The sequence below is a fragment of the Miniopterus natalensis genome, chromosome 5 (assembly GCF_054644295.1).
Source record: "Miniopterus natalensis isolate mMinNat1 chromosome 5, mMinNat1.hap1, whole genome shotgun sequence".
In the NCBI taxonomy this organism is placed as follows: domain Eukaryota; kingdom Metazoa; phylum Chordata; class Mammalia; order Chiroptera; family Miniopteridae; genus Miniopterus; species Miniopterus natalensis.
The window spans coordinates 5,718,605-5,743,039 of record NC_142085.1 but is presented as its reverse complement, the minus strand read 5'-3'; the positions used below and the strand labels follow the sequence as shown (position 1 = coordinate 5,743,039).

The 24,435-nt window shown below is 55.7% G+C and overlaps 1 protein-coding gene across 2 annotated transcripts; it reads left to right on the top strand.

Moving 5' to 3' along the window:
* The first annotated feature begins 3,789 nt into the window (after positions 1-3,789).
* NOTCH4 (notch receptor 4) lies at positions 3,790-23,919 on the top strand. 2 transcript variants are annotated; one of them, XM_087817323.1, is made up of 30 exons: positions 3,790-3,850; positions 4,587-4,668; positions 4,826-5,118; positions 6,622-6,969; positions 7,056-7,178; positions 7,291-7,527; positions 7,639-7,794; positions 8,093-8,287; positions 9,628-9,741; positions 10,516-10,629; positions 10,710-10,832; positions 11,591-11,750; positions 12,250-12,395; positions 12,650-12,802; positions 12,998-13,115; positions 13,349-13,436; positions 13,765-13,918; positions 14,626-14,810; positions 16,435-16,687; positions 16,950-17,062; positions 17,710-18,233; positions 18,798-19,181; positions 19,283-19,458; positions 19,982-20,201; positions 20,384-20,465; positions 20,558-20,696; positions 21,371-21,666; positions 21,898-22,045; positions 22,458-22,555; positions 22,726-23,919. In XM_087817323.1, exons 1-30 carry the CDS (start codon positions 3,790-3,792, stop codon positions 23,431-23,433), a joined length of 5,991 nt encoding a protein of 1,996 aa, XP_087673449.1. In that variant the 3' UTR covers positions 23,434-23,919. The 2 variants fall into 2 exon arrangements, with proteins under 2 accessions (XP_087673449.1, XP_087673448.1); XM_087817322.1 differs by having other exon boundaries at positions 13,765-13,963.
* Positions 23,920-24,435: the final 516 nt, after the last annotated feature.

The following is a 24,435-nucleotide window of genomic DNA, read 5'->3' as shown; positions in this document are numbered from 1 at the left end:
AAACATGTATGTGTAAGAATAATTATTGCTGCATAGTTTACGATATTTTTAAAGACTGAGATCCACCCAATGCCCTACAACAGGAAATGTATTTCAATGAACAAGGGTTCACCAAACAATGGAATACTAGCCAACCATTAGCATGTGATGTATGGGCTCATGTGTCTCCTGGTGTGAGAAAGACACAACACCACTTCTGTGGTACTCCTCACCAAAAGCACATAAACTGCCTGGCCGGTGTTGCCCAGTGGCTGCAGCTTTGGCCCGTGCACCTAAGGGTCGAAGGGTCGATTCCCGATCAAGGGCACGTACGTGGATTCTGGGGTCTGGTTGGGCACATGCAAGAAGCAACCAACCAATGTGTCTCCCACATCAATGTCCCTCTCTCTCTCTAAAAAAAAAATCAATGGAAAAAATATTCTCCGGATTAACAAACAAATCAAAACACATAAACTGAGGAAGCCTCAGGCATACCTAAATTTAGGAACAGTACAAAATAACTGATCTGCATTCTTCAAAAATGTCAATATGATGAAAGGCAAAGTCTAAGAAACTGTACTAATATTAAAGGAGACTGAAAAGACAGGGCGACTAGATGGAATGCATGATCCTGGACTGGGTCCCGGGCCAAGAGAAATCATTATAAATCATGATCAGAAGCATTATGGGGCAATTGGCAAATTTTCAATATGGAGTGTAGATTAGATAATAGTATTGTATCAACCTAAGTTTTGAGAAGAAAAAAATTCTGAGGTGTTCTAAATCAAAATTACAGTGGCCGGAGAGCAATAGAAAGAGACAGAACAGTTAGCCTGCTAATAACTGTGGGCCAGCCCTGACTGAAGACTGCTCACGTTCCTGTGTATCTGTTGGAATTTAGGATTAATTTCCAGGTGGCCATTTCCAAGATTATCCAAAAGAGCAAACCGCAGGCACCATCAGACCCAAGAGTCTCTGCTTCTCATTTACACATGAACTTCCCGATCTGCTGCCACAGCTCATCCAGGAGCCGACACTTCTTCCTTGCTGACTCTGTGCCTGTCCCAGAGCTGGCGTCGCTTCACCTTCTCCATCCCCTTTGTCTGTAGCTAGTGTGAATCGTTTCAGACCAGCTTACACCTCTCTTCCCCATCTGGTGAATCAAAACACTCACAAAACTCCAGGATTACGGACACGTTGTCTTTCCCACCTGGCCATGCTCCAGGCCTTGCTAGTCTTTTTTTTTTTTTCTTCTGTCAATGCCCTAATAAACTCTTTTTAAAAATATATTGATTTGAGCCTGGCAGGGCATGGCTCAGCAGTTGAGCATCGGCCTGGGATCCAGGGGATCGGGGTTGGATTCCTGGTCAGGGCACATGCCTGGGTTGTGGGCTCAACCAATGACTCATCATTGATGTTTCTATCTCTCTCTCCCCCTCTCCTTTCCTCTCTCTGAAATCAATAAAGATATATTTTTAAAAAATTAAAAAAATAACCTGGCCGGCATGGCTCAGGGGTTGAGCATCAACCTATGAACCACAAGGTCAAGGTTCGATTCCAGGTCAGGGTACATGCCCAGGTCAGGTCCCAGGTAGGGGGTGTGCAGGAGGCAGCCAATCAATGACTCTCATCATTGATGTTTCTATCTCTCTCTCTTCCTCTCTCTGAAATCAATAAAAACATATTTTTTTAAATGTCATTATTTCAGAATAATAATAAAATAAAAAATAAACAGACTTTCAGCCCTGGCCTGGTGGCTCAGTTGGTCAGTTGGTTGGAGGGTCATCCTGTACACCAAAAGGTTGCAGGTTGGATTCCAAGTCAGGGCACATACTTAGGTTTTGGGTTCAGTCTCAGGGAAGGTACAGGAGGCAACTGAGCCCTCACATCAAGTTTCTCTCTCTTCCTTCCTCTCTCTAGAATCAATGAACATATCCTCAGGTGAGGATTAAAAATTATATATATATATACACACACACATAAAAAGACTTTCAACCATTGACATTAACATTTTTTAACAGCTTCTTGATTTTGATAGTTGTACTATGGTTATGTAAGAGAATGTCATTATTCTTTTCTTTTTTAAAATATGTCTTTATTGATTTCAGGGAGAGGGAGAGAGAGAGAGAGAGAAACACCAATGACGAGAGAGTCACTGATCGGCTGCCTCCTGCTCCTCCCCGGCTGGGGATAGGGCTTTGACCTGAATCGAACCCCGATCTCCTGGATCTTAGGTCTACATTCAACGGCTGAACCCACCCTGCTGGGCTGTCATTATTCTTAAGAAATCCACGCCGATGTGTTTACCAGTAGAGGGATATCTAATGTGTAACCTACTCTCAAATGGTTGAGAAAAAAATGTTAATGTGTATTTAGAGAAATAATGATAATGCAAATGTGGTCAAATATCAACTAGTGAATATGAGTGAAGAGTATCCTGGGATTATTTTTAGTATTATTGCCCTTTTTCTGTGAGTTTTAAGTTATTTCAAAATAAAAAGCTTTTTTTAATGGTGCTGGCAAAGTACATTCCTCGGCAGAAGAAATGGTTGAGGGTGCACCAGGCTGAGGGAGGGCGCCTCCTGCTGGCTGTCATAGCTGCTGCCACAGCTGCAGCCACCCTGACTCTCAGTCCTGTGCTAGGAGAAGAAGTCCAGGAATGGTGACTCCAAAGTCCAGGGTTTGCTCAAGAAAGTAAGATGAGTCAGGGTAAGGAATTCTCTTTTGTGATTTTATTTAGTCCAATTTTAAAGTCAATAACTGGCCCCTGGCCAGTGTGGCTCAGTTGGCCAAGCACTGCCCCATGCACCGAAAGGTTGCCGGTTCCATTCCTTGATTCCCACTCAGGGCACATCCCTGGGCTGTGGGCACAATCCCCAGTAGGGGGCATGCAGGCGGCAATCGATAGATGTTTTCTCACTTTGTTGTTTCTCTCTCTCTCTCCTCCCCTTTCCTCTTGCTCTAAAAAAAAAATAAAAAATAAAAAAAATCAATAAAAATATATTTATTTTAAAAATAAATAAAGTCAATGACTGGCATTCCTTGCACCCCAGGGACTTCTGCAGTAGAGAGAGGGAGACATGGGGGGAGTGGAATGACCCAAACGCAGTGTTTGCTATGAATAATCCAGACTACAAAACTGAGTGTAGAAGACGTCATTTATCATTGATGACAATTTTATACATTCCTTTCCCAAGAAAGGCCAAGATCCCCCCCAAACCAGCTTGCATCTCTCCCATTCCCCAAAAAGAGAGAAGACCCAGCAAGGGCCAAGGTAAGGCCCAAAAGACCCTTGAGTTTCCTCTGCCAAGTGTAGTAGTATCAAGTTATGCAAAGTTGCAGATTCTCTGAGAAGTATCTGTAGTGATCTCAAAAAGCAAGCATCCTCCCCTGGGCAGAGGAGTAGGAGAGTGCCCACCACCCCACACCACCTCTGCTTCCAGGTCCTGACCCTCCTGGGCACAGGCAGACACCTTGCAATTCCCATTCTAGAAAAGAGAGACCACATCAACAGAAGGCCTGGGACTGTCCCCAGGGACCCCACCCGCCCAGTCCTCCCCTCCCAATCACCTACCTTCCAGCCACTCTATCCTATTCGAACCCCTAGAGGTTGTCAGGGATGGAAGGCCCCTCCCTCATCCCCCTCAATGCCCCTCCTCCCTCTCCCCATCACTTGGGTGTCCAGGACATTGTGTGACTCAGGAAACAACTCAGACGTGAGGCCTGAAGCAGGCCCGGGAGGAAGAAGAAGGGGCTGTGGAGAAGAGGTGGCTCCTGGCTCCGGGAGGGCTCCGCAGCCCGGGCTCTGGAATGCAGCCCCCTTCACTGCTGCTGCTGCTGCTGCTGCTTCGCTCGGCAAGAAGGACCAGGGGTGAGGCCCTGAAGGCCAGAGGTGAGGCACATGGTGGAAGAGGCGGGCACTCATCTTCCTTAGAAGGTGTCTGGTGGGTTGGGGGCAGACAGCCCAGCCTCATGCCTTGAGGTGACACTGGACGAAGGAGAGTCTTGCCCCTAGATGGGGACAGCTTGAAGGGAGAGAAGACTCTGCCGCTGGATCTGCACAGACCAAGGCTGTGGGCCTGGTGCCAGGTGGAAACTGTTGGGGGATGGGTGAGAGGGTGCTCACCCCCAGGGAGAACCCAGTCGCCTGGAACTTGGGGACAGCCGGCCCCTTTAAAAGGGGAAGAGGAACAAATTGACCACCTGGTAGGGAAAGAGATGTGAGGGGAGCAGGAGATGGAGACATGGAAAGGTCAAGGGCCTACCAAGTCCCATTCCCGGTCCAGCTGCTCACCCCCCTCCTCTGGCTCAATGCTGGGCCTTCCAAGAGGAAATCCCTTCTCTGTCTCAGCCATTCACCTCCCAAGAGTCCCCTCAACCCCCCTCCTGATCCTTGTCTTGCTTCCGAGGGATGGAGCCTCAGGCTGGACTTGGGAGGCCAGAGAAAAAACAGGAAAGGGGTGGGGATTATTGAGAGGCCTGGGACCTCACAGGGTGAGGTGGGCGCCAGCTGGGGACTAGGAACAGGGGTATGGAGGCTAATAGTGGTTTGGCTGATGCAGGCAGGTCCCCTGGAGCTCCCAGCTTATCCTTGTCTCCATCCCTAGGGCTGCCCTGTGGGAATTTCTCAGAACCCTGTGCCAACGGAGGCACCTGCCTGAGCCTGTCTCAGGGCCAAGGCACCTGTCAGTGAGTGTGCCTGTGGGGGAGGGAGAGCTGGGGAGGGAGAGGGAGGGAGGAGGTGAAGGAGATTAGAGGAAACAAATGAAGGAAAAGGAGCAAGGGAGGTGGGACCGTAGGCCAAGAGCGGCCAGTGATGTGGGTTTTCTTCTCCCCACCCACCCAGGTGTGCTCCTGGCTTCCTGGGTGAGACATGCCAGTTTCCTGACCCCTGCCAGGATGCCCAGCTCTGCCAGAATGGGGGCAGTTGCCAAGCTCTGCTTCCTGTCCCCGGGGTCTCCCCTAGCCCCCCCTCTCCCTTGACCCCCACCTTCCTCTGCACCTGCCCCTCGGGCTTCACTGGTGAGAGGTGTCAGGCCCAGCTCAAGGACCCCTGTTCTTCCTTCTGTTCCAAAATGGGCCACTGCCACATCCAGGCCTCAGGACTCCCGCAGTGTTCCTGTTTACCTGGGTGGACAGGTGAGGGCTGATGGGGGTAGGAGGAGGGGATAGGCAGGAGCAGTGGGTTGGGCTGGGGAGTAGGAAAGATGACTGAGCCTTGTGAGGACAGAGGCCTTGAGAATCCACAAACCAAATTTTGGTGACACATTTACCCAAGATTGACATTCACCAGCTTAGTTGTACTGACTGTTAAAATGTTGACATATTTCCAAGCCAGTTGGTAAATAGCTACTTCCATAGTCCTCTTAGTGTAGCACCCTGAGCCCTCTCCCAGCCCCCTCAACCTCCCCTCTACCCAGTAGCTATAGGGTTAATGTGTCCTCTGACTGAGAGGTGCCCATCAGATCACTAGGAAAACCTTAGGGAAGAGAGAGATGGGGGTGGGAAGGGTCTGACCCAGGGAGAGGAATGGGTGTCCATCCCAGGAGAAGAGTGCAGCCCTGGGATAAGACAGCAGGACACGTGATAAGGAGGGTGTGCTACCCTGAGGAATGGTCAGGGTTCAAGGACAGAACCATGAGGCCCTGGAGAGGAAGGGACCTCAGGACCAGATCGGGATGGAGGGGCTGGACCAAGCAGCCAATAGCCAGGTGGGTAAGAAAGTCCCTGGAATGTGAGGACCTCAGTGTCAGGTGGGCTAGAGGCAAGGCTTCTCAACCTTGGCTAGGCACAGCAATTACCTGGACTTTATTAAAAATACCAGTGTCCCACCCCGGAAAGATGTAGTGGGGGGTGGACCCAGGGCATGGAGATGTTTAAGCTGCCCAGGTAGTTCTGAGGAAACTGGGCCTGAGACTGGGTGTGAGAGACCAGCACATGTAACAAGAAGGATGGGCACTGGCAACTTGCCAGGCTTCAGAGTCGAGGCTCTGGGGCAGCCCCTTCTCTGGGTCCAACGCCAGCTCTGCCACTGACTAGGCCTGTGACCTGGCAGCAGATGTTTGAGCTCTCTGGTCCAGCTGTCAGCTGACCTGCCCACCTCAGTTGGCAGTTGCGAGGAGGACGAGTGGTGTTCAGGAGGTGCTCCCTTAGCCCGCAGCTGGCACACAGCATGGGGGGCCACGAGTGGTGGCAGCCACCACTGCCGCATGGCCATTGGTGCTAGCAGCTGTGAAGGGAATCCCTTATCGCTGCCCGGTCATTACACCACCCAGAGATTAGGAAGTCAGGATGAGAGACCAGAGGATGCCCAGGGCCAGGCAACCAGCTGCGGAGCAGCACGGTTCAGAGTCTCCACCTCCCACAAGGCCACCACTGAGGGACCCCAGCAATTCCCAGGCGGGGCCGATTGCAACACACCACCAGCAACTGCATGTCTTACTCGTAGCTTAGAAAATATAACCCCTGCAGATATAATCCTCCCAAGAAACAGGCAAAACGGAGGCAAGGGTGATGGGACAGGGCAAATAAGGTATGAGGGGGAAGGGAAAGAAATGGGGACATGGGAGCTGCGGAGTGAGAGCCAGTCCTGGAGGCGCTGGGAGATGAGCAGTGCTACCGCCACCCTGTCCTCTGCCACAGGTGAGAAGTGCCAGTTTCGGGACTTCTGCTCCGCCAACCCCTGCATGAACGGAGGGGAGTGTCTGACCACCTACCCCCAGATCCAGTGCCGCTGCCCACCTGGCTTCGAGGGCCACGCCTGTGAGCGCGACATCAATGAGTGCTTTCTGGACCCGGGGCCCTGCCCCGAGGGCGGCACCTGCCACAACACCCTGGGGTCCTTCCAGTGTCTCTGCCCAGCTGGGCGGAAAGATTCCCGCTGTGAGCTCTGGCCAGGACCCTGTCCCCCAACAGGCTGTCCCAATGGGGGCGCCTGCCAGCTGGTTCCAGAGAGAGACTCTGCCTTCCACTTCTGCCTCTGCCCCCCAGGTGTGTCCTCAAGGGGCCTTCCTGTGGCCCCCTCTCTGGGCAGGCAAGTTGTCTCCCTCCCTCAGCTGACCCGATGACCCTATCAGGTCTCACAGGCCCAGGCTGCGAGGTGAATCTAGATGACTGTGTCAAGCACCAGTGTCAGAATGGGGGCACCTGCCAGGATGGCCTGGGCACCTACACCTGCCTCTGCCCAGAGGCCTGGACAGGTGAGTCGTTAAAGGCAAGTTCATGGCACCAGTGGCCCAGATGGTCGGCCCCTGGCTTCCCTTCCCACAGGGCCCAGCTCCAGCCCTTGTCTCCGTCCGGCCTTCCTTGCAGGTTGGGATTGCTCTGAAGATGTGGACGAATGTGAACCCTGGCGTGCCCCTCGCTGCAGAAACGGGGGCACCTGCCAGAACTCAGCCGGTGGCTTCCACTGCGTGTGTGTGAGCGGCTGGGGGGGCACAGGCTGCGAGGAGAACCTGGACGACTGCGCCGCAGCCACCTGTGCCCCAGGATCCACCTGCATCGACCGTGTGGGCTCCTTCTCCTGCCTCTGCCCACCTGGCCGCACAGGTGTGGTGCAGAGGGTCCAGGGGGTGGGAGGAGGAGGGGGCCTGTGAGAGGGGCAGTAGGGGAGCTGGAGCTTCAAGAGGCCCCTGAGAGCCCCCCTGCCCCATCCTGCAGGCCTCCTGTGTCATATGGAGGACATGTGTCTGAGCCAGCCGTGCCACGGGGAAGCCCAGTGCAGCACCAACCCCCTGACGGGCGCCACTCTCTGCCTCTGTCAGCCTGGCTACGCAGGGCCCACCTGCCACCAGGACCTGGATGAGTGCCAGATGGGTGAGGCACCCCCACAGCAGACAGGCAGCCTCTGCACGGGAGACAGGCAAACTGTTTTCTGAATTAAAAATATGAACAACTCTTTTCCCTGAATTTGTCCAGATTTGGCATCCCTTCCTTATATGGTCTCACCAAAGCTCAGCCCTCCAGGCCCCACTTAGTCTTTCTCCATCTTAAAGACACAGCCCTTCCTGAGATGGTGTCATCTACCTCACAGGGGCCAGGACCCCCTACAAAGGCTGGCCTCGTGGCCATCCCACCCCCGGCCCCTGTGGACCAGGCTCTTCTCTCCTCCCAGCCCAGCAAGGCTCCGGCCCCTGTGAACACGGCGGCTCCTGCCTCAACACACCTGGCTCCTTCAACTGCCTCTGTCCCCCTGGCTACACGGGTTCCCGCTGCGAGGCCAATCACAATGAATGCCTGTCCCAGCCCTGCCACCCGGGCAGCACCTGCCTGGACCTGCTAGCCAACTTCCACTGCCTCTGCCCTCCAGGTACCAGCTGGATGGGGCCTTGGCTAGAAGAGACAGGATGAATCCTGAACCCACAGGCCCTCTCCCCTCAAGAGCATAGATAGCCTCAGGCCAGTTGAGGTCAATTACCCAAGGATGCTTCTCCTCTTATCCCCACCCCAGATGAGAACTCTGGGAAGCCTGTGGCCCTGGGAGAAAGGCCACAGATGGCAGCAAGGCTGTGCACTGCTCAACTCGGGGGGGGGGGGGGGGGGGGTCCATTTCATAGTCCTTGTAAAGAATGCAACCTGGTCCACTGTACACGAAGGCCCATCAGGGGAGACCAGAGCACTCCTCCAAATACAGAAACTCTCCTCTGTAGAGCTTGACAGTAAAGCCTCCGAATCCCAAAGGGCCTGTGTGCTTGAATTTGGTGCACCAGGAAAGGAACGCTGCAAGGCTGCACCTGCTCCACGCTAGCTATAAAGGGGAGGTCTCCCAGGGAGATGACAGCCAATACCAGGGAGCGGAATGAAACCAGAATAACAGCTTACTTTGTGCCAGGTACTACCTGAGCAGCTTATAGGCATTCAATTTTTACAATAACCCTATGAGCTCGGCATTGTTACTGTGCCCACTTTATAAATGAAGAAACTGAAGCACAGAGAGGTTAAGTGCTTCACCCAGCTTGTAAGTGGCAGAGCCAGGGCTCAAACCCAGGGCTTCGATCGTGTTAGCCACCCCACTACACTGCCTTCTTAAAGCTGAGCGGTTTCCAAGGAAAAATGCTGAGAAAACTTTTCAATAATCCAAGGGACAAGGTTGTAGACATCAAGGAGCTGCAGAGCCAGGCTTCCCAGGCAGGAGAGGGAGGTAGCATGGTCCAGAGGCTGATCCAGCTTTAGTTCAGGGTGAGACAGTGGAGACCAGGACCAGCCCGAAGAAACAGGGCAAATCTGGAACGGAGCAGCCTCCCCGATGCCCTTCAAATGCCCCTGTTGGGAAGCCCGTTCTCCCTCGCACAGAGGCCTGGGAGGACACCCATCACCTCCAAGCAGATGTCCTCTTGTCTCATTTGTCCCTTTGGGACCTCTAAACTCATCAGCCCGCCTTCTGTAAGCAGAGGAATGGCCCCAAAAGGGTCATCCTGGCAGCTCTTCCACAGGTCCCGGCAGGCGCTCTGCTCCTGGAGCTTTCTCGCCAAAGGTAGCAGAGCCACACAGCAGAGCAGCAGGGCCTCATGTTCATCTCTGCAAATTCATGTGCACACAACACCCTGGGAGGGGTGCCTGATGGGGCCATGGCAGTGGGGGCAGGCTGGTTCTAGAATCCAGGCTGCCTGGGCAGAAGACCTGGCCCTCACCACAGCTCCATGTCCTCAGGCTTAGAAGGTCGCCTCTGTGAGCTGGAGACAGACGAGTGTGCCTCTGCTCCTTGCCTGAACCAGGCCGACTGCCACGACCAGCTCAACGGCTTCCACTGCACTTGCCTGCCCGGTGAGTGCAGGGTCCCAGGCTGACCTGGGCACTGTCCGCCACATGCAGGGACAGCGCCCCAGGCCTCCTGCGCTGCACTGGACTCCTGTCCTCTGCTGTGATAACAACTGGTGTTTATTGGTGATTACTGAATATTTACTTGGGGCCTCGAACTTGGCGGTACTCTTCAGGTGTTATCTTGTTGACGCCTTCCAATGGCACCCTGAGGTAGGTCCCATTATTAACCCTTTGCAGGGAGGAAACTGGAGCCTGGAGGGGTCCAGTAGCTTCCCAAAGTCACACAGCTGGCAGGTGGCTGAACTTCACTTTCCTGTATCACCGTCCTATCGTCTGCACCTGCCCCAGGTATCTCCTCTGGGACGCCCTCCAGGTTCGCCTTTCCTGGCCAGGGAAAAGGCCAAGACTGGTATTATGCTTTTGATAAAATGTATCTTCAGCATTAGTACTTATATCCAGTGATGCCTTATTTATATGAAGAATAAAGTTACCAAATTATCCTCTGTTATGTCCTGAAACTCCAATCACTAAGAAGCCCTCAAATTGGTGCTTTCGTTCTATAATGATGTATTTAGCCAAAACCCCACACCAAGCCATTTGATCTGCAGCGATGTCGTTTCTGTATATGTGAAAAGAGACTAAATATCAGTGTAAAACTCTTAATTTCTTTGAACCCATGAAATCCTGCCTGTAAAGCTTGGTCAAACATTTGTAACAAACTCCCTAATACATGTAAAGAAAAAAGGGATCTGTCCCCACCCACTCCCGCCCCAGCAGGATTCACAGGCTCCCGGTGCGAGGAAGATATCAACGAGTGTGACAGCTCTCCCTGTGCCAACGGCGGGCACTGCCAGGACCAGCCAGGGTCCTTCCACTGTGAATGTCTCCCAGGTAAACTGGGCTCAGAAGCTGGAGGGAGAGTGGGGCCAGGGACAGAATTCTGCAGGCCCTGAGCTGTCCCTGTGCCCTAGGCTTTGAAGGCCGGCGCTGCCAGGCCGAGGTGGACGAGTGTCTGAGTGGCCCGTGCCCCACGGGTGCCAGCTGCCTTGACCTCCCAGGAGCCTTCTTCTGCCTCTGCCCCTCTGGCTTCACAGGTCAGCAGAGCAAGCATTGGCAAGGAGTGGTGGGGACCTTTGTGTCATTTGGGGTGGAGAAGAGGTCTTTGGTGGGTGTTTGAGGGTTGGGATGTGAGACTAGAATGAGAATGGAACCTGTACTCATGGCTGCACAGCCACGGGCCAGGGCGGTGTTACTGGAGGGCTCACGTCGGGTCCATCATGGTGGTGTGATCTGGGTTTAGGAGCAGAGGACAGGGCTCAAGGGGAAGCCACTCGTTTGCTTGTTTAGCAAGCACTTATTAAGTGCTGGCCATGATGGACACAGACAAGCTGAGTAAGAGAGTTGCCCTTCTCCAGTGGCTTTAAATCTAGGGCAGAAAGAGCAACAGGTGTCTTGGTGATGACGGCCCAGAGCAGGGCTCTGAGAGCGGAATGTGCAGGACCCTAGGACTCAAAGGACCCACCAGTGCAGGGGTGAGAAGGCCTCACAGATGAGGAGGAGCCTGTCAAGATAGAAGGCCAAAGAGCATGTTTCAGCTTCAGGCAGCCGCACGTGCAGGGGGGCAGGGGAAGGACACCCAGAGCTTAGGGTACAATGGTGCAAAGGTGAGGCCCACTTGTCCTGAAAGACCCCGGGGGCCATTCTGAGGAAGTTATAGTCTCCTGAGGCAATAGGGAGCCACCAAAGGACAGGTTCCTGAGCAGTGAGCATGTCGTATATAAGAAGTGACCTTTGGCCCCATCAAGGATATGGATGGACCGTGTTTTCTCTCTGACCCATCTCCCCACCCCAGGTCATCTCTGTGAGGTTCCCCTTTGTGCCCCCAACCTGTGCAAGCCCAAGCAAAACTGCCAGCACCACGGGGACACGGACCACTGCCTCTGCCCAGACGGAAGCCCCGGCTGTGCCCCAGCTGAGGACAACTGCACCTGCCAGCACGGGCACTGTCAGAGGTAACGCCTTCCAGACCCTCCCGTTTGCACTCGCCTGGTCCTCAGCTAGGGTGGGAGAAGACAGCCAGTGAGGGGTAAGTCTGTGGGAAATGACCAATGGGGAACAGCAAGGAGAGGGCAAAGTTCTGAGGTCACAGCCAGGGGCAGGGCTGGATTGGTGAGTGTTGTCCAACGAGGCGAGAGATCATAAATAATGGGGGAAACAGAGAAGTAGGGGTCAGAGCAGAAACATCATTAAATCCCAGGCCGATTCATCGTTCCTTAGACAAACGTTCCTGAGCATCTGAGCATCTGCTATGCATGGACACTGTTCTAGGGCCTGGGGACAGCACAGAACAGAGGAGAGGATGAGCCTTGGGAAAGGCGAAAGGGGGACATGCTGAGAGCAAAGGCACTGAAGAAAGAGCCAGAGTCTTAGGGCCAAAAAAGAACAGGTCACAGGGGTCTGACCAAGGGGGAGGCAAGAAGAAAAACACCTCCCCTTTCTCTTTATGCCCAGATCCTCATGTGTGTGTGACGTGGGTTGGACAGGACCAGAGTGTGAGGCAGAGCTGGGAGGCTGCATCTCCACGCCCTGTGCCCATGGGGGAACCTGCCACCCTCAGCCCTCTGGCTACAACTGCACGTGCCCCACAGGCTACACAGGTGAGGCGCTCCTTGAACCATATACACCCTGGGCCAACGAAGGGCAAGGCCAGTGGAGACAGGTGACAAAGGGCCCTCAGTCTCTGTCACCACCAAGGAAAACTGGGCACGGGCCGCCAAGGATACAGGTGTGTGGGAGGTGGTGAGAAAAGAAAAGCTGTTGGTTGGGAAGAGTAGGGGTAGGGATGAGGGAAGGAAGGGCGGACAGGGGGGAGGGATGAAAGCAGAGGAGAAAAGGAGGGTCCCTTTCCCAGGGCCCGCTTGCACTGAGGAGGTGACAGCTTGTCACTCGGGACCCTGCCTCAATGGTGGCTCCTGCAGCCCCAGCCCTGGGGGCTACTCCTGCACCTGCCCTCCAAGCCACACCGGGCCCCGCTGCCAGACCAGCACCGACCACTGTGCCTCTGGTGAGTGCCCACCGTGTCCAGGGCTGGGCCACAGGGCAATGGTCAGCGTGTGCTTGTGGAGAGTAAAAAAAAAACTGGAAACAGTGAGCTGGCGTCCTCATGGGGGTGGGGGTGATGTCCCATATGTGGTGTGACTGAGGTCACAGGCCAGATTATAGGCAAGAAACCCAACCCCTCACAGCTTCCTCTCTCCAGCCCCGTGCCTCAATGGGGGTACCTGTGTGAACAGGCCTGGCACCTTCTCCTGCTCCTGTGCCACTGGCTTCCAGGGCCCACGCTGTGAGGGAAGGATCCACCCCAGCTGTGCAGACAGGTGAGCAGGGGCAAAGACCCCTGGAAGAAGGGGGGGCCCTCAGCCTTCCTTCCTTCCCCTCCACCTCCTCTGGGGTCCCCCTGCCTCCCATCCCACATCCCACATCCCACATCCCACATCCCTCACTCGACCTTCCCTCCGGTCTCCCATCTCCCCAGAGGTTGCCCTCCGGCCACATCACACTCCCTCCCCTTATTTCCCCGGACCTCCCTCCTGCTTTCTCTCTTGTCCAGCCCCTGCAGAAACAGGGCTACCTGCCAAGAGGGACCCCAGGGCCTCCGCTGCCTCTGCCCTGCTGGCTACACCGGAAGCAGCTGTCAGGTGAGGGGCACTGAGCCAAGTGTGCTGAGGAGAGAGGGGCTGGGGAGCTCTAGTGAGAGGGTCTCAAGCACTAAAAGGTGGGCAGCGGGGAAGTTAGGGAAGGTGCCCATATAGAGAGGGGTTTGGAAGCCCAGGCCTTGAGGCCTGTATGGAAGGGAAGGGCTGAGGGAGTCTGACTCCAGGGACTGTTCTGGGATGTAGGTAGCAAAGCACACCAGGGAGAGGGTCAGAGGTAAGGGATTTTGAGGACCTGGAGCTGGCAGAGGACCATCTCTGGGCCTGGGATCCTGATGCTCTGTCCGGCCTCTTGCTCCCTCCAAACTCTCAGACTCTGATGGACTTATGTGCCCAGAAGCCCTGTCCACGCAACTCCCACTGCCTCCAAACCGGGCCCTCCTTCCAGTGCCTGTGCCTCCAGGGATGGACTGGGCGTCTCTGTGAAGTCCCGCTGTCCTCCTGCCAGAAGGCTGCCCTGAGCCAAGGTACCAAGCCAAGGACTGACTGGGGAGCAGATGAAGAGAAAAAAGGTGCCCTCCTCTATCCCATCCCTAAGGTCATTCACACATTTGGCCAACAAAACAACCGACTGAGAGTCAAAGAAACACAGACCAACCACAGTGACTGACCCCACAGCCCAGCACCGGGGCCTCCTCACACAACTCAGCTCCTAGCACCACACTCAGCGCAGCTCAAAAAACACCAACCAGCTCAGTCAACAAGACTCCAGTTTAACACAACCACCAGGGACTAACTCAGTGTGGAGCAACTCAACCCTGTCATTATCATCACCTCAGCTAGAGTGGACCACATTTAACCCAACTACACTCAACACATTTCTCCACATCCCACACATCTGATGCCACACCAAGCCCCTTGTGAAAGAATAGGCCCCGTTCGAGTGAGGTGTGCATGAGAAGGCCTCAGAAAGGAGACCTGCGGGGTTGGGGTGGTTAATGGCAGTAACAGTGGGAACACCGGAGGGTGCAGAACTTATGCTCTGATAAGCCTCAGAAGAAAGCTCTCCCTCCGTTCTGGCAGAGTCAGCAGGAGGGGGACTGTGTCAGGAAGTATGGACTCCACCTGCCCCGGGAATGTTAGTGGTCCCCACAGGCCTCTCGGCTCAGTGTCTGGGCCTGAGCACCTTCCACCCCACTTAGCTTTCCTGGTCCCTGTTTGTCTCTCTCCCCAGGCACAGAAGTCTCTTTCCTGTGCCAGAACGGAGGCCTCTGCATCGACAGTGGCCCCTCCTATTTCTGTCACTGTCCCCCTGGATTCCAAGGCAGTATGTGCCAGGACAGGGTGAACCCATGCCAGTCCAGGCCCTGCCAACATGGGGCCACCTGCGTGGCCCAGCCCAACGGGTATCTCTGCCAGGTGAGCAGGTCTAGAAGAGAGGGGGTCCGGGTAACAAGGGTGGGCTGGACATGGGAAGCAGTAGTCATGGGGGGGCGGTGATGTATCCATTTCCCTTGACCCCACACATCCAGCCAACCAACAAGTCGTGCCATTTCACCTCCTAAATCTTCCTCAGTTTTGTCTCTGTCCCTCCGCCCTTCGTCCCCGGCCGTAGTCCAGACCTTCCGTCCCTGTCTCCATACTTGTTCAGCCTTTACTCCGCCACCAGAGTGCTCTGTTGAAAGTGTTGAGCTGGCCTGCCACTCCCCTGCTTCAAACCGTCCGGTGGCTGCCCACCGCCTTCCCAGTGAAGTCCACGGCCCCTTGAGACCCAGCCCTGCCTGCCTCTCAGGCCTCATGTCTCCACCCTCCACCCTCTGCTTCAGCAACACGAAACTGCTTCGGGCTTCCCTGCACACCCCCTCCTGGCTCTCCGGTGGCCCTCCCAGCCCTCTCCCTCTGGATGGTGCCCAGGAGGCACTTTCCTCAGGAACATGTCCAGACTGGACTCGGGCCTCTCCTTGGTGGTCAAGTCATGGAGCTAGAGAGGCAACGCTGAGATTCAAGTCTGAGCAGCCCGCTCCTGGTATAGAACGAAGACTTTGGATAGAAGCACCATGCACTTCCCCTAACCACTCTCTTTCTCTTTATTGTGAGCATTTTCACACACACAAGAGCAGTGTACTCATCAGTAGGAACCCCCATGCACCTGTTTCAGCTTTACTTTCTCTTTCATGAAACTCCCTCCAGAAGTTTCCAAAACACCCCCCTCATCTGCTTCTTCCAGCCCTCTGGCCACTTCTTTGTGAATCCCTTTTTCTCCGTCTTTGTGAAGCCTCCTAGGATCCCATTCTTGCATGCTCGCCTTCCTCCTGCAAGAGTTCAGCACATGGCACAGACCTTGTGAACAACTCCTCGCTCCAGCAGAATATGAAACAGTCAGAAACTGGTTAAGGGCACCGCTTATGAAGCCATAGACTTGCATCGAGTCCCAGCTCTATCACCTACCGGCTGTGTGACTTGTACAAGTCACTTAATCTTTCAAGGAATCAGTTTCCACTTCTGTGAAGTGAGAATCAAATGAGATCATCTATATAAAGGGTTTTTAGGATGACTTTATGAGGTTATGCATATAAATCATGCAAGAAGTGCTAGCTGCCGCCCTCCTGGCTGCCTGAGCACTTCACGGAAGCAGGGGCGAGTTCTGGTTTTCTTTGTACTCCTACTGCCTAACATGGCTGCTGGGACTAAGTGGGCATTCAGTAAATGCCCACAAATTAATGAAGCGTGGCACAGCGCGGTGGGTGTGCGGTTGGGAAGAGAGGTTCTACAGAAACTGGAGCTAATGTTTAGCGGCAGTGTGTCCTAAAGATTGTTTGGGACTGGAGCGGGGGTCTGGGTGGGGGGTAAACTTGTGTGTCATTGAACAATTTTATGTCGTGGGTTGAGATGGGTTAAGCTACACGGGGCCGTGGTGGCTGGTGAGTTGAATGACACTGTTGAACTGGAAGGTGGGGGTTGGCAGACTCTCTGGAGCTGGGTCCCCTGCAGTGCTGGGAGGGGCTCGCTTCCCGGTTCCCTGTCTGACCCTCTTTGCCTGCAGTGTGCCCCAGGCTACTATGGACAGAACTGCTCAAAGGAACCTGACGCTTGTCAATCCCAGCCCTGTCACAACCATGGGACCTGCACCCCCAAACCTGGAGGTTTCCACTGTGCCTGCCCTCCAGGCTTTGTGGGGCTGCGCTGTGAGGGGGATGTGGACGAGTGTCTGGATCAACCTTGCCACCCCACGGGCACCGCAGCCTGCCACTCTCTAGCCAACGCCTTCTACTGTCAGTGTCTGCCTGGGCACACAGGTGACGCCCGGTATGGGGTGGGGTGGGGTGGGGTATAGGCATCTCTGTGGCACAGCTGAGCTGACCATGGAACCCCAGATAATCACTCCCTACAAGGCAGCCTAGTCACCTTGTCCAGCCCTCTGCCTCTGCACCCCAGCCCAGAGACTATGCCCCAGGATCCCTCTACCTGTGCAGCTAGTGCTGGGCAGACTCCCAGGAATGAGCAAAAAGGAGGCAGTGACCAAAGCAGTGTGTGACATCTAATCCCACCCACACGCAGGCCAGTGGTGTGAAGTAAAGATAGACCCCTGCCAGAGCCAGCCCTGCTCCCATGGAGGGTCTTGTAAGGCCACAGAAGGACTGCCCCCGGGTTTCACCTGCCACTGCCCCCAGGTGAGTGACTGCAAAGCTGCCTTCTCTATTGCTCCCAACACTGACACAAGGCACGAAAGCCTGAGCTGGGACCCTACGGGGAGCCTGGGACACTGGAGTGGGAATTATTGGAGAAAGCCATCCCTTGTTCACAGAAGTGAGTGGCTCTCAGAAGCAAACAGGGGGTGAGGGGACAGGATCAGGTGGTAGTACAAATACCTACAGGAAGGTCCCCAAAGCCAAGCCAGGTGCCCTTGGATAAGTGCTTAGTTCTTTAACTCTGTGTGTGTGTGTGTGCGCGCGCTCGCGTGTCCAGAGGAAGAGAAAGTAATAATCCTGTTTCCAAGGATTAAGATATTAGGTTCAATTAATATTACTCTATTAACGGCTTAGTCTGCCAGGACTTGCATCACGATCCTACAATCTATCCAGGTTGTTGCACAGAGCTGTGGCTCATCCATTTTCACCACTGTGTACTGTGTTTGTGTGAAAAAAACATGGGACATGGTTTCAGCATCTATAAAATGATCAACTTGATGTTCTCTGAGGTCCCTTCCCGTTATGAGACTCTAGGACCCTCCGAGTTATCTTAACCCAGGAGTTTGCTTGAGAGAAAGTGGGAAGAATCATACAAGGTCCCTTCCCAACATCTCTTCTCCTCTCTGCAGGGTTTTGAAGGCCCTACCTGCAGCCACAGAGCCCCCTCCTGCGGCCTCCATCACTGCCACCACGGTGGTCTATGTCTGCCCTCCCCCAAGTCTGGCTTCCCACCCCGCTGTGCCTGCCTCAATGGCTACAGGGGCCCTGACTGCCTGACCCCACCCGCTCCTCAAGGCTGTGGCCCTCCGTCCCCTTGCCTACACAACGGCAGCTGCTCAGAGGCCTCCAAGCCGGGGGGCCCAAGCTTTCGATGCTCCTGCCCTCCCAGCTCCCTCGGGCCCCGGTGTCAGATTCCTAGAGCAGAGGGATGTGAGGGCAGAGGTGGAGATGGGGCTTGTGATGCTGGCTGCAGTGGCCCAGGAGGAAACTGGGATGGAGGAGACTGCTCCCTAGGGGTCCTGGACCCCTGGAAGGGCTGCCCCTCCCACTCCCGCTGCTGGCTTCTCTTCCGGGATGGGCAGTGCCACCCGCAGTGTGACTCTGAAGAATGTTTGTTTGATGGCTACGACTGTGAGACTCCTCCAGCCTGCACGTGAGCCTGAAACCCTGAGTTGGAGTGGGGGGCACAGTGAGGGCAGAGCAACATAGATGCTTCTGAGTTATAGTGTGACCACAGCCTCAAATTCCAGGGAGCTTCCACCATTGTAACCATTGCCAAATAGGGGTAGGAGACTCCAGCCCAGGGGGATGGGGCAGCATCAGGTTAATGGGGCACCAAGAACAGCACTGTCTCTGCCTGGGCTCCTTGCCGAGAGTTGTGAGAGCTCTGCCTCAAGCCTCTCTCTAAGCCCTGCTGCCATGGAGTAGCTCCCCTAGCAGCCTGTACCCCTGACGGAAAAGGGCCTCGGTCTCACCTTCAGGGAAACAGGAGAGCTTGGAGGGGTAGGGAGAAGCAGCGATCTTAAGAAACAAGGGTGACAGTAGACATTAGGGTGTCTGGGCTACCTGCCATCCAGGACCTGACTAAGCCCGTTTCTGTGGAGCTGCCCCTACTTAGCAAGTGCCTAGAGGCTGTGGAAGATCGGGACTCCTCTCTGGGATGAAGGAGGGAGTCTGGTTTTCTTGGCTTCCTGACCCCCCCTCTCTTCACCTCCAGTCCAGCCTATGACCAGTTCTGCCGCGATCACTTCCACAATGGGCACTGCGAGAAAGGCTGTGACACTCCCGAGTGTGGCTGGGACGGAGGCGACTGCAGGCCCGAGGACAGGCGCTCAGAGTGGGGGCCCTCCCTGTCCCTGCTGCTGGTGCTTAGCCCCCCAGCCCTGGACCAGCAGCTGCTTGCCCTGGCCCGGGGACTGTCCCTGACGCTGAGGGTAGGGCTCTGGGTGAGGAAGGATAGTGATGGCAGGAACATGGTGTACCCCTATCCTGGGGCCCAGGCCGAAGAGGAGCTGGGAGGAATCCCAGACCCCTCTCATCAGAAGACAGCAGCCCCTCAAAAGCAGCCTGCGGGCAAGGAGACAGACTCCCTCAGCACAGGGTAAGAAGCTGGGCGGAGGGGTAGGCCAGACACTTTTTTAATGGGTGGAGGGAAGTTAGCCAGAGACCAGCACAGGGGTCTCTGAGGTACCTCCCCCACAGGTTTGTGGTGGTGATGGGTGTGGATTTGTCCCGCTGTGGCCCTGACCACCCTGCATCCCGCTGTCCCTGGGACCCTGGGTTCCTGCTCCGCTTCCTTGCTGCCATGGCCGCCGTGGAGGCCCTGGAGCCCCTACTGCCGGGCCCCCTGCTGGCTGCCCACCCTCGTGCAGGCACCGGTAGGTGGCCCCATCATTTCCCAACTCTGCTCCCAGGTCAGCTTTCATGCCAGCAACCAGCAATGGAGGTCAAATGAAACAGGATCCTGGGGCCCAAATGCTCTTCGTGGGGACTTACCTTTGTTAACCTCTCTTTTGCTAACTGGATCTCCCCATGGCCCATTTGCTCTACAATCTCTTTCCTTATTTCCCTAAGGGCTCCATCCTAACCTCTCCCACAGACCTCCACAAACCTCAGGTTTTGGTGCCTCCTCTCTACTAAACCGAGAGTACCCATTCATTCCTGTATCAACCAGTTGAGAGCTCATGAAAGAATAAGAACTCTTAATCGCACTCACCCCGTGCCAGGCTGTGCTCTGGGGGCCTCACAGTACTGACTCCTTTTATGCTCCCAACAACCCCATTGAGACAGGTGCTACTGTCATTCCTGTTTTACAGAGGAGGGGCCTGAGGCCCAAAGGTCTCACAGCAGTACCCAGCCTCACCTGGAATGGCCCCTTTTTGACTGTGTCTCTCCCACCAGCGGCCCCCGCCAACCAGCTTCCCTGGCCTGTGCTGTGCTCACCGGCGGCCGGGGTGCTTCTCCTAGCCCTCGGGGCCCTTCTGGTCCTCCAGTTCATCCGGCGGAGGCGCCGAGAGCATGGGGCCCTCTGGCTGCCCCCTGGGTTCACTCGAAGGCCTCGGACTCAGCCAGCTGCCCGCAGACGCCGGCCCCCACTGGGCGAGGACAGCATCCGCCTCAAGTGAGAGTGAGGAGGAACTGGGGCTCAGGGAGGGGACTCCTGCCTGTGGAGATATTTCTGATCAGAAGCAACAAGAGATGCCACTGCAGAAGTTGAAGACAGAGGAAGGGGAAGGGATCGGGAGGCTGCTGGAGACCTTGTGGACCCTGAAGGCCCTCTACCCGGTACCCACCCTCTTCCAGGGCACTGAAACCAGAAGCCGAAGTTGGTGAGGATGGAGTTGTGATGTGCTTGGGCCCTGAGGAAGGAGAGGAGGGAGGCCAGGTGAGCCACTGAGGCAGCAATGGTCCTGAGGTGATGGAAGGGTAGAAGGGACAAGTCAACCTTCCTTCACTGGTTGTTTTTCTGATCCCAAGGCTGAAGAAATGGCCTCAGCCTCCAAGTGCCAGCTCTGGTCTCTGAGTGATGACTGTCAGGAGCTCCCCCAGGCAGCCATGCTGACCCCTCCGCAGGAATCTGAGATGGATATCCCTGATGTGGACACCCATGGACCTGGTACGTGAGCCAGCCCAGACCAGGAAAAATCCTTTTGACGCTTAGAATGAGAAAATCCTTTGGTATCAGCCCTGGAGAAGCAAATGGTAGTTAGTGCCTTAGAACAGTGATACTCAGAGAGTGGTCCTGTGACAGAAGAATCAATATCACCAGGGGAATTGTTGGAAATACAGATTCTCAGGCTCCACTCCAGAGTTCCTGATTCAGATAGTCAAGCTATTAGGGAATCTGTTCGAACAAGCCCTCCAGGTGAGTCTAATCCAGACTCAAGTTTGAGAACCACTGCCTTAGAATGTTAGACAAATTAAGGCCTGCTGGCTCTTTGCACAGATGAGGAAACTGAAGGCTGAAGAAAAGTAAAAGCGACACAAAATCAAGAGCCAGAGCTGGGCTTCCTGACACCTCCGGGCTGTGATTCTACCTGAGCGTCCATGTCCTGCCCCTCCCCTTATGCCTTTTTTTTTTTTTTTAATGCTTTTATTGACTTTAGAGAGAGGGAGATAGAAACAACATCAACATTGATCGCCTGCCTCCTTCATGCCTCCCACTGGGGACTGAGCCCACAAGCCGGGCATGTGCCCTGACCTCCCAGTCGTAGGCCGATGCTCAACCACTGAGCCACGCTGGCTGTGCCCCCTTTATGTTCTCTTAATCGACTTGTCTCCCACCCACAGATGGGATGACACCCCTGATGTCAGCAGTCTGCTGTGGAAGAGTGGAGACCAGGACCTTCCAGAGGGTGTGGCTGGAAATTTCTGAGCCCTGGGAACCTCTGTTAGATGGAGGGGCCTGTCCCCAGGCTCACACTGTGGGCACTGGGGAGACCCCTCTGCACCTGGCTGCCCGATTCTCCCGGCCAACGGCTGCCCACCGCCTCCTTGAGGCTGGAGCTAATCCCAACCAGCCAGACAGAGCAGGGCGCACCCCCCTTCACACCGCTGTGGCTGCTGATGCTCGGGAGGTCTGCCAGGTCAGTACACACTGAGGTCACTTGAAGAGAACAAGGGAGCAAATCTGGAAGTAAAGCTGGGCAAAAGCATCCGCTAGTGTTTGGCAAAGAGGAAGGTAATGTGAGCTTGGGGACTTGAAGGGGAAATGAGAACAGATGGCTGAATATGGACCGGGAGGTGGTTAACTGTGTGAGGGGCCTGAGCTGGTAGCCAGGACATACCAGGAGTCACTGGCCCTCTCTGGCCCCCAGCTCCTACTCCGCAGCAGACAGACTGCAGTGGATGCGAGGACAGAGGATGGGACCACGGCCCTGATGCTGGCTGCCAAGCTGGCGGTGGAGGACCTGGTTGAAGAACTGATTGCAGCCCAAGCAGATGTGGGGGCCAGAGACAAATGGGGTATGAATCTGGGGAGGGGGTGTGCTATAGAGAAACTGCTATAGAGATGGGATGTGAGATAAAATGCAAAAAAAAGGGAGCAGCCGTCGGGGCGGAGTCCGCGTCTTCCCCCGTCCTCCACGGCACACACCGCCCAGCCCACCGCAAGCTAGGGCGCCGAGGAGCGCCGGCGGGAAGGTGCAGGGCCTCCGCTCCCACCGGCCGCGAACAATGCCCCATTGTCCCGCCCGCCGCCCGTGACGTCACCGGGGACAATGCTTCCTGCCCGCCGGCGGTCACCCGGGCGACGCTTCCGCCTCCGAGCGCCCCGGACCCGAACAGCCCTTCCCCCGAGGCCAGGGTCCGTGGGAAACGGGAACCCCTCCGTCTGGCTCCGGGCCTCAGGGTGACAGCCTCCCACGTCGTCCCCCAGGGAAAACCGCTCTGCACTGGGCCGCCGCCGTGAACAACGCCCGGGCCGCCCGTTCCCTCCTGCAGGCCGGAGCCGATAAAGACGCCCAGGACGGCAGGGTTAGACCGGGTAGAGGGCCCCCCAAAACGGGGGTGCTGGCGGGGGAACAGCGCGAGAGCTTCCCGAAACCAGAGGGGGAGGACCGGCAGCGAGGCGGGGGAGTCAGGAAGGGCCGCCCTGCAGGCGTGGCCTCCGCCCACCCCGCCCCTGGCGGTTTCCTCCCGCGCAGGGGCAGACGCCACTGTTCCTGGCCGCCCGGGAAGGCGCGCTGGAGGCTGCGCGGCTGCTGCTGAGGCTGGGCGCGGCCCGAGGGCTGCGGGATCAGGCCGGCCTCGCGCCCGCGGACGTCGCTCGCCAGCGCAGCCACTGGGACCTGCTGAAGCTGCTGGAAGGGGCGGGGCCCGCGGAGACGCGCCCCAGAGCCCCGCCGGGCCGAGGGGCGGGCGCCTTCGCGCGTGCGCGGGCCGCTTCGGGAAGCGCGCCGCCGAGCGGGGGCGGGGCCGCGCCGCGCAGCCGGACGCTGTCGGTGGGAGCAGCCCCGCGTGGGGGCGGGGCCGGGCTGCAAACCCCGACCTCGTCCGGCGACTTGGCCGCGCGCGGGGGCGGGGCCTGCTCTCCCAGCCCCAGCCCAGCGAAAGGAGCCGGAGGCGGCCGGCCCCGCCGCGGCCGAAGGTTCCCGGCGGGCATGCGCGGGCCGAGGCCCACCCCCGCAATGGCGCGCGGGAGATCCGGGGCGGGCGCCGGGAGCGGGGCTGTGGCCTCAGCTGACTGGCCCTGTGATTGGGTGTCCTTGGGAGCCTGCGGCCCCGCCTCTCACACTCCGATCCCGCCTCCTTGCCTTACTCCGTCCCCAGAGCGGGCGTCGCCTCAAGTTGCCTGGGGTCCCCCAGCCCACCAAGTAATACCTTTAAATGTAGTAAGCGAAGGTCAAAAGTAGAAGGCTCATGGCAAGGTGGGATTCGAGAGCTCTCGAGCCCCAAAAGTAGGGGATCGGGAATATAGCACTCCTCCCGAATGACTGTATGCCCACTCACAACCGTCATCGTCTCCACGTGGAGAAGATGCAGCCCTGGAAAGGGTTTAGGCGCTGGGATGAAGTGGGCCCAGCCCCTATCCCAGAAAGTTAGGGCGAGGGCCTACAGGAGGGTGGGATGGAGCAGGCTAAGTACCCTGAACTGCAACCAAGGACTAGATAGGATGTAGGACGTTCTTTCCCGTACAGTATATGGTTCCCAACGGGAGCCTTTATATCACCCCCACTACCTACAAACAGTTTACAAATATTTATTAAGCACCTGCTATATGCCAGGCACTGCAAGTGCTGGTATGGGGAGCACCAAGGGCCATTCCAGCTGATGACTCCTTGCATTCTCAACCTTCCCTCCCCAAACAGGGATGAAGCGCCACTCTCCTAGGCACTGCTATCTCTATTTAAGAACCCCAAATAATAAAGATAATAAAGTTGATATAAAGTGTTACCTTCTTTTGGAGGGTTTGAAGAGTGCAATGGAAAAAATACGGGAGTACTGCATTGTCTTCAAAAATTTGTGTCCCAAATTCAATATTTGGATGGAGATTTTCAGTGTAGTTTAAAAGCAAGAATAAGATTTGGGGGTCCTATGTTAATTTAGGGTATCATCTAAAAGCAAGAGGCCAGTAGCCCAAGTAGAATCCACACACTACACCCTTTGTCCATCTTCCAAGAGCATTTAGTTATAGCCAGTTAGGAGACTCCCGAGGGCTCAAGTTAGGTAGAAGAAGACAGAGACCATCTCAAACTTAATCCATCTTTCAGCAATGCAGCTACACCTCTTGCATGGTGGCAATGGGCCTGAGACATGAAGGCATGGGGCGTTTTGAAAGCTGACACAAGCATACCTCATTTTATTGTGCTTCACTTTGTTGCACTTTGAAGATCTGTTTTTATTAACATTGAAGC